At 40.3% G+C, this 10071-nt stretch overlaps 2 protein-coding genes across 2 annotated transcripts; both read left to right on the forward strand.

Moving 5' to 3' along the window:
* Positions 1–106: 106 nt before the first annotated feature.
* LOC114537712 lies at positions 107–1533 on the forward strand. The gene is made up of 3 exons (XM_028558811.1): positions 107–459; positions 568–708; positions 826–1533. The coding sequence occupies exons 1-3, from the start codon at positions 253–255 to the stop codon at positions 1531–1533; spliced, it is 1056 nt and encodes a 351-aa protein (XP_028414612.1). The 5' UTR covers positions 107–252.
* A 5906-nt stretch (positions 1534–7439) lies between these two features.
* Positions 7440–9013, forward strand: LOC114537713 (properdin-like). The gene is made up of 4 exons (XM_028558812.1): positions 7440–7632; positions 8147–8320; positions 8449–8583; positions 8817–9013. Exons 1-4 carry the CDS (start codon positions 7440–7442, stop codon positions 9005–9007), a joined length of 693 nt encoding a protein of 230 aa, XP_028414613.1. The 3' UTR covers positions 9008–9013.
* The last annotated feature ends 1058 nt before the right edge of the window (positions 9014–10071 follow it).

Here is a 10071-nt window from a genome sequence, read left to right on the forward strand (position 1 = left end):
CAGGCTTGCGCCATTGCGCGACAGTTCAGTGCCAGTTGCGGGCACATTTGACTTTTCGCAGCGCCACCTGCGGTCCGTACGCTGCAATAAGATATATCATATTACGTATATGAAAGTTGCGCTATGAAACATGATATAGCATACAAAACACAACACTCATCTGCGCGTCATTTGCTTTGGGAATGTTTATACTTTATTATATACACGAATTTGCGAAATTAAAAAGGTAAACGAATAAAACAAACTGAATGAATGGAGAGTAGCAAAGGTAAACGCAAACGGAAGCGAGAGAAACTGACATGTTTAGTCTGTAATCGGTCGTTTGATGATGATTACCGAAATGAACACAACAAGAAATACCACGATGATTTGTTAAAGGCAGGGAAATCAATATCTTATAAAGTGGCCGGTGCTCCCGCAAACCCGTTTGTCTTGGCGGCACAGATACATAAGGAAAAGGTAAGGCTTTTTTAAATACCATATTTCTAGCTCCCCACAAACATATTAATTAGTAATAACCTCAAAGGAACATTTAAGTTTAAAACCTCCAATGTGTGATAACTATAGGTATCACAGACAAAGAATGATCCGGAAAGCTCTGGTGCCCCTTTGGAGACGTTGACTGTTTCCGCAGGCGAAAGTGTTGCCGAGAAAGATTCCCAACCCTCAAAATCACATAATGTTGACACAGCAGTACTTTCTTCAAAGGTAACTTTTTTATCTTTCAAGTCTAACTAAATTTATCCAATTAACTTTTTCCATATTTGTTATGAAATATTTGTAAATAGCTCTCAACGTTTTGAATTTTCAATAATATTGAATTAGGCATCAGGAAGCGAAAGTGACAAATCACACAAAGACGAAACAGTCGAGAGCTATACCGTGGAAGACGTGAACAAAGAGACCGAAGTAAGCGAGGGCGATGGTAACATCACATGGCTTCAGTGCGCAGGGTTGCTCCATTATCTCAAGTTTCAACTTCGTAACGTTGAAGGAATTATGGACGAAGTTGCATCGGCTGATAATCCCAATCAGGAACATTTTCTGAGCAAAGTGGTCGAAACTGCTGATCAAGTTAGGGAAACTGCAAGCGAGCTTGTTAAAAGATCATCTCAAGTTCTCAAAAACATTGAAAAGGAGAAGATGACACTCGAAGATAGCAATGAGAATTATTTTTCCCCTGCAATTCCACCATTGGATCCTGCATTGCGATCAAGGCATCTGACAGACAGTCAAAAAACGTACCTGATACAAATCGGTCCGAATCAACCGCATTTACAGGCATATCCAACCAACCCAAGTGCCTCCGACGTTATGAGAGAAGGCCACAAGCAGTCCAGGTTTAATCCATCCTGGTACAAAGATTACCCTCACCTGGAATATAGCATATCAAAAGATGCTGCCTTTTGCTTTGTATGTTCTCTGTTTAGCAGTGGTCCAGGGATGGAGAAAGCGGAAAGTGCTTGGAGTACAGAAGGAGTGCGCACATGGCATAAATTTAAGAGCTGTGGAAGGCGAAGCCTGGGAAGTTAGCAACACACTTCTCATCTACGAGTCACAAAAGTGCCGTCCTGGCGTATGCAAATTTTGTGAAAACGTCTGGACACGTCGATGTACTGCTTTCTAAGGCCAGACGTCAGGCTCTCATCCAGGAAGAGGAAGACCTAATCCACAACAGGAAGATTGTTGAGATACTGCTCGACGTAACGAAAACACTCGGACGCCAAAGTATCGCGTTTAGAGGTCACGGAGATGACAAAGAAGGAAATTTCCAGCAGATTGTGATGATGATGGCCAGACATTGTCCCGATTTAAAAGCCTGGTTCAACACTACCCGGATGCGACCATACCGCATAACATATCTAAGTGCACACTCCCAAAACGAATTTATTCAACTAATTGGCCACCAATTGCAAAAACAGATTGCCAAAGAAATTGAAGAAGCCCACATGTACTCGGTCATGGCTGATACAACGCCAGATGTTTCACACAAAGATCGCCTTGCACTTGCTTGTCGGTACGTGGATGCCAACGGTCAGCCAAGAGAACGATTGATGTCACTGACGGAAGCCAAAGACAAGACGGGGAAGGAGGAGCTAGGGAGATCATCGAGGCGCTAAATAAGCATGAGATCAATTTAGACGATCTATGCTTCCAAAGCTACGACTACGCAGCTTCAATGTCTGGAAGATTCAATGGAGTTCAAAAGAAGATTCAAGATAAGCTTGGAAGAAGAATTCCATATATGCCATGCTTAGCACACCGTTCAAACACGGTAATTGAACACAGTTGTGAAGCAAGCGCTATTATAACTGAGTTGTTCAACGTACTCGAGGAATTGTATGTTTTCTTCACGAGCAGTACCAAGCGCATTTCATCGCTTAAAGAGCACATCGATGATGCAGATATCGATAACCCGTTGCAGCTAAGGAACCTGTCCAAGACACGCTGGGTGGCTCGAGCGGAATCGATCAAGGCTGTGTGGTCGACGTACGAAGCAATCTTGAAATCATTGACGGATCTTAAAGAACGTTCAACTGATGGTAAGACAAAAACGGCTTCCTCGGGTTTGTTGGCCAAAATCACTCAATTCGATTTCATCGGTGCATAATGTTTATGAAAACATAATGTACAAAACGAAGAGAATGACGGAGATCCTTCAGAAAGAGGAACTTAACATCATTGACGCAATTACAATTATGGAATCAACCATAAAAAGCTTGGAAAGCGTGGCCAACGACAGTGATGCAATGAATGCAGAAATTCAAGCAGCAACTGTGTTCGCAGAACGGCTTGGTGTGGATGTAGAGAGTGATTTCCGACGCCATCATCGCCTCAGAAAACCACCTCGAAGAATCGATGACAACCCCTCTAATACTGTAGCACTAAGCCTGGAGTCCTTTTACCGGAAAGAATTTAAAGCAGTATTGGATACTCAGATCACCCGCTACAAAGAAGTGTACAACAGTTCCAAAGAAACGACTGGTCCACTGATCGATGTTTTGCATCCTTCCAAAGGCAAGGTTCCACTGGAATCGTTTAAAGACTTCGGAGAATTTTTCCCACGAGACCAACGACCAGACGCAGAAGCTCTAATGGCAGAAATTGAAGTTTTCAAGGTGCACCTAGCTGACAATCACAACGACGTTAAAAATATTTCTGAGGCAGGCGAAATATCAGAGAAACAGAAGTCAGTGTTTCCCTTGACGAACAAGGCTTATCGCCTAGCTCTTACTGCACCAGTTACTGTAGCGAAAGACGAAAGAACATTTAGCAAGTTAAAGCTTGTGAAAACCCTGTGCAGATCAACGATGCGCGATGAACGACTGGAAGAACTGCTACTAATGGCTTGTGAAAAAGATATCACAGATAGCATAAGCATTTCCCGAATGGCTACAGCTTGGGCAGCTTTAAAACAACGTCGGGTCTCCATTTCCATATCATAGAGAAGACTAGAACTGTATGTCTGTATATACTGTAGTGGGAAATTTTATAAAATGCACACACGTTTCAACATTTTAGAAGTTTTAAATTTAGGAATCACATGAATAAAATATTTTACTTGGGAGTTATTGCCTTTTATATCACCTTCGACCACGCCCTAATTGCGCACTTAGCCACGCCCTTTTATCGGCAAAATGCGGTCGTGCACCCCCCCAAAACAATGACACTCGCTTCGCCCCTGTTTGAACCGTGGAGTCAAATCGTTGTTGAATAAAACTGAACGAGTGGAGAACGTCAAGTCGGTTATGTTAATCAACTATGTGTTCTTTCAATATGTTTGGAAATTCAGTAGCAGGCATTTGTTTGAAGTGTCCGCCTGCATGCCAACCATTGAACTTCCTGATCGTAGTTTTCACCCAATAAGAAATTGGAAGGGAATTTCAACAAGAAAGTCTATGGGAGAGGAATTGCCTCATCCTCCAAACGAACAGTTCGTTGATGAAGAAATAATACCCCACTTCTCTGCTGTGAACAGTCAGGGGGATGTTCTTACTTTCCCTGATACTCCACTTCTCTGCTGTGAACAGTCAGGGGGATGTTCTTACTTTCCCTGATACTGGGTCAGTTATTCGGCCTCGTGAGCACATCATGATTATCCATGAGGCAGGAAAATTTAAACGGGTTGAAATACCTGAATTTGCACGTAATATTTTTTTAGAGGCGCCTGCTGTCGCTGTTGATATGAATAACAATGTTTACGTGGTGAGAGAACGTTCAGGTGTAGGATTCATGTTGACGATATTGGACGAGAATTACAATGTAAAAGCAAATCATAGATTGGATTTTCTCGAGAGCAGAAGTGTCAATAATATTAACATCGCGATATGCAAAGACGATGATATTATCATCATCCAAATCGAAGCCTACGCTCTCAAAAACCCTCATGTGTATGTTTGTGACAAGACGTGTCAATTGAAATACAAGTTTAAACGTGACTCGTGGTGGGCATTTTCATTGAGTATTTCCCAGCAGAATGAAATCATGATACCAACAGACGATCATACGGCGGTTCAAATATACACCAAGGAAGGAAATCTGAAGACAACAATAAAAGTCCCAGAAGATCATAAGGTATGGAGCGTGGCATTTCACTACGAAATTTGTAAAATATTGGTTTTAACCAAGGTTTGGGAAAAGCATTCCTATTTCATTCTGTGCTACCCTGAAGCAGGCGGGGAGCTGGAGACTCTTACCTTCTTTTGTAAAGATGGCGATCAGTTTCGTCCGTATCTGGTATCCCATCCTAGGGGTCCTGTTGTTGTTGTAAGAGACAGAAGCATCACTTACCTTTAATGAGATTTAGTATGAACAAACATTTCTTGCATAAAACACAGTAAATACTTGTCTGAAATAGTGCAACTTTGAGTTAATAACTAAAGCAAACAATAGATGCAGCATGGTTTATATAATTTGTAAGACTTTGCTGAATTACGTCCCATTAAAGTGTTTTCTTGTTGTAAGAGAGACAAGTGTAACTTATATTTAAATAATTTAAATAGTAAAGGTTTTTGACATTTGCCAACATGGACAATAAGCTTTTAATGACATTTAAAAGCATATGAATCCTATTTCATATGATATAATATAGTGAAAACTTTCCTTGCTCTTGTAATAAATGATCAGGTTCTTAACATAATAAACTTATGAAACCACCCCTGGCTAAGCTTAGAGCTATGAGTCATATTATTAGTGGGTATATTGATGGCTTCTATCTGCAGGGTGATACATATGCTAAGTGTGCTACAAATGCTCTTGACACAGTTGAATTATTTGACTGCCTAGATCTAGTTATCCATCCTGATAAGTCCACTCCTTCCCCTTCTCAAGAGGTAATTATCCTAGGATTTGCCATTAACTTGATAACAATGACTATCCAAGTTACAAATGAGAAAAAAGGAAAAAATTAAAAATTTTTTGTTTAATGTTATTGAATGTCCAATGTTTCAATCTTATTCTCTTTGTAACATATACGTATATTTATATATTTATTCCCTAAACTCAGTCCGACAAATTACAACCTTTTCACTTCAAGCCTCTGTCCTTCATGCCCATTTATCAATCACAACCCTCCTAACAACTTATTAAATATTAACCACATTATTAATAATATCAACTGTTGTGATGAACACTTACTTTAGACCGATTACTAATTTATATATTCTATTACTAGTGATTTACATTTGATTGACATTTAATTACGTAGGCTTAAAATTGGGGTATCATATATCTGCACGGACATGCTTAGAATTAAGGCAATTGATACAAGTTACTGCTAACCTGAGGATCTAAACCGAACTGTAGAAAAAGTAGACGTTAATGCTAACCTGTAACTGTATTTGTTTATGTGAATCAACACGAGGATATTGGCACAGAAGTGAGTTAATTATAAAGTTAATCTATAAGTTAGTATATAAATTCCGTTAATCAAACCATAATATCTTATTCATTATTCTTATATTAATATTTAGATCGAATTGTGATTGCGCACAATATTATTTGTGACAATAAATACGATATACCAATATCCAGTCGTGCTGCGTAGTAATACGGGCGTATTGTCGATTCGACGAACCATCAACCTTATTACATAATGTAACATCCAGCAGACATTCCTTACCAGCAGGTAGCCAAGATTATTAGTTACCTAGTCTCCTCGATCCTTACCTGGGGTTCAGTATGGGGCTCTTCATTATAGGTACCTTGAAATAGATAAAAAAGGGTAATTTTGATTCCCCTATGACTGTCTCTGAGGATGGCTTGATAGAGTTACGATGGTGGGTCACCCATCTTGAAGAGAGTTTTAGATTTCTTTTCATTCCTCCTATTGATATAACTATATACTCTGATGCATCCCTAGAAAGATGGGGAGCTGTACTAAGTGATACATCTTCAGGGGGATGATGGTCGCCAGATGAATGCACCCATCACATAAACTACATTGAACTTTTGGCTGCATTTTTTGCCCTTAAACTGTTCTGCACCACTCTTAAGTGGTGTAAGCATGTAAAACTCATGATAGATAACACCACAGCAGTAGCTGTAATAAATAACATGGGTTTTTGTCATAGCCGTATTTGCCGCTCTATGGGCTGAGAAATCTGGAAATTTTGTATAAAATACAACATTTGGCTTACTGCTGCTCACATTCCTGGTTCGCAGAATGTCTTAACACGCAAAGAATCTCGTCATTTTCATAATCCAGATAGCGAATGGAAACCATACCATTGTCATTACATAATGCGCTCAGTACCTTGAATTTTCACACTTAGATCGATCTTTTTGCATTACACTTAAATATAAAACAGTTCCTAACATATTCCGCCAGATCCTGAAGCAGTGTTCGTTGATGCTTTCTCTATTTCGTGGATTGACTTGAAATTTTATTGTTTCCCGCCATTTAGTTTTCTGTTACAGGCTGTAAAGAAAATAATTCAGGAGCATGCCAAGGAAATTTTAGTTGTTCCTTACTGTCCCACCCAGCCTTGGTATCCTTTGCTAGCCTCTCTTCATGTTCCACCTCCTGTGGTCCTACAACCCAGTCACAAACTACTGAACCTCGGTCGGAAATCATCGGAAACAACTCATCCCCTTTGCAAGAAGCTCAAACTTTTGGTTTGTCATGTCTGCGGCAACAACTACAACAACCTGGCTACTCGTTAAGACCATTAACATAATTGAATCCTCTTGGAGAGACAGCACTAAATCTCAGTACCAAGTGCATCTGCAGAAATGGTTAAAATTTTGTATGAAGAGGCACTGTGATATCATCTCCCCTCCCTTACCACGGACGTTAGATTTTCTGTCATCGCTGTTTGACTCAGGTTTGTCCTATTGCTCAATCAACTCGGCGAGGTTTGCTTTATCTTCTATTTTGCATTTATCTTCTATGTTATTTGATCAATAACAACTTTTTACGAGCAGTTCAACTTTCTTAAATGAATATCACGTCTTTTCAAATAGTCAATGGCGTTGAATTTAGCGAGTGGTCCTGTTTTTCGCCTTGCAACAAAGATTGTGTTAAGAAAAGGCAAAGATATTGTTTCTCTTCAAACCACGCGGACTGTCCTGGACCATCGTCGCATGGCGTGGAATCTCAATGGCAGAATTGCACGAACGAGGAATGTTACGGTAGGTCCTTTGCTTCGAGCACTTAAATTTATCGAATATCAGTGACATACGTAGATCAGTGGCTGAGATCGTTGTCTTTCCCTGTCGTGACTCGTGTAAGTCGTGTTGCGTGGCGATGTCTTGATCCCACACTGTGTTGACCAGTGTTGGCATGTGCTGTGATGCTGAGTCATTCGGCCACATTTGGGGCAAAACAAATCTTTCACGGGAGTACAAAAATTGATTTTTAATGATAGGGGGGACCTTCTCACCTTCATCGTGTAAAAATACGAACGCCTGCCCCTCCGCCCCACGGGCCTCTTCGCTTATGAGAGAACCAGTGACACATACTATAGCTAGATATAATTGCATTAGTCAATGACTAGAAGGCAAGCAATGACCTAACCCCACAATCCAGGCTTTTCTACCTTCGCTCCACGGCCCACGTTGGCTTGCGAGGTTGGCAATAGCCTTCCAGAAATACAAATTCTGAGCTCGTCTATCCTCGTTAAACGCTTTTATTTTCTCGTTTCAGCTCCTGTTGCTGGTCATTGGGGTCGCTGGTCCTCTTGGACAGAATGCAATGAAAATTGCAAGCGTCATCGATCAAGAAAATGTTCAGATCCCGCCCCGATGCATGGCGGGAACGACTGCCCAGGGGTTGGGAAAGAAGAAAAAGATTGCTACGCCAACAGTACATGCAACCCAGGTTTGTTTTTTGGATAAGTTCATTTCAACATCTTGTCTCTTCCTGCCCATCATGTTTGACGAGCGTTTTAGCTGCTCAGGCGAAGTCTCGTTAAACTAATGATGGAATATTCTTTTATTTCTTTGTAGATAACTGTGATTTTACGCGCGGTAGTTACTGTCATTGGACCCGTTATAAAAACATGGATTATTTCTGGCAAGCACATAAAGGATCAACACCAACCGGGAGCACTGGTCCAAATCAAGACCATACTACTGGCACGGGTAAGAAATCTCAGGGATCCATCATCATCATTTGTCATTCCCTTTTGATCTCTACTCATCGGCCATCTCTATCCCTCACTTTCCATGGTTACCCATCATTATCAAACGTTATTCATTATTGTCTGTCGTTACTAATCGGTGCACCTGATCCTCACTATCCTCTATTATCCCACAAATGATTATCCAAGAGTATCCACCATTATCCATAATTACCATTATCGTCAAATTTTCAGGCCATTACATTTTTACCGAGGCCAGCTTCCCTGCCAAGGAGAACGACACAGCACTCCTAACAAGCAAACTGTTTCCACCCTCGCAATGTCGTTGCATTTCCTGGTACTATCACATGTATGGCCGCTCAATGGGAGAACCCAGCGTGTACATTAAAGACCCTGTGGGTTCTAAGAGGATAACTATGGGATGAGAAAGGTGATCAGGGAAACAGATGGATATTAGGTAGCACAACAATATCTAACGTGTCTACGACTAGTTACCAGGTTTGTATGATATTTTCGTTTTAGTTGATAATTTTTTTACTCTTCAACATTACTTTGGGGCCATCCATGGAAGTATCGCAATGCCTTACACCGGATTTCGAAAGAAATGCTCTTATACTTTCCAAGCATCTTTGATCTTCGAATGTTTACTTAAAACGGTTTTATCCCAGTGGAAAAACTACTGCTTGTTCACATTCTTACGTCACAAATTTTCATTTAGGTGGAATTTGAGGCAATTCGTGGCCGATCTTTTTATTCTGACATGCCTTGGGATGACATCCATTTCAAGGAAATGCCCTGTGGTAAGTCGCTACACTCTGGGATAAACATGATCATTTTAGTTCATCGATGGTCCTCAAATTAATGTACATCTCTGATTGACTCTGAAACTACTTAAGGGTCTCCGACTGGTTCTTCCGATAGATGAAGGGCCTTTGATAAGACCAACAATGCCTTGATCCTTCAATAAAACATGATTCTCGCGATGGTAGAAATTGGAATAATTTTTTAATGCTAACAGTGGTTTTGCATTTGAAACATTGATTCAACGAGAATGCGAGTTGGCAAACAAAGGTTTTAATTTTTCTGCATGAGGGATTTTTTTGATGAACTATCAATGCTTGGTCAAACGTGAACAAGAGTTCTATGCGATTTAAACCGAGTTGACTGGCCATTGATCAGAATTTAGGACAACAGATAACAACCGACTTTCACTGTAATTTTTTAAATATAAAATTAAGTACACATCAATGACTTTAGTGTCCATTAACAAAGATAAATATTTAAGTGAACTTTCTACAGTAAAGAGGGGCTCATGTTTTTAAACAAAGATACTTTGTTACAGCAAGCTTATCTTAAACGAGCTTTGCAAAAGCTCTTTGTTCAAATGACAATTGTTCGGTTCTTGAAATCGACACACAAGGCAAACGTCAAACACAGCTCTTCGTATATATTTAGGTGTACAACACTTGGGATGTTTTAACGATCGTTA

Source organism: Dendronephthya gigantea, unplaced genomic scaffold (genome assembly GCF_004324835.1).
Source record: "Dendronephthya gigantea isolate DGI-Jeju-01 unplaced genomic scaffold, DenGig_1.0 000162F, whole genome shotgun sequence".
Classification (NCBI taxonomy): Eukaryota; Metazoa; Cnidaria; class Anthozoa; order Malacalcyonacea; family Nephtheidae; genus Dendronephthya; species Dendronephthya gigantea.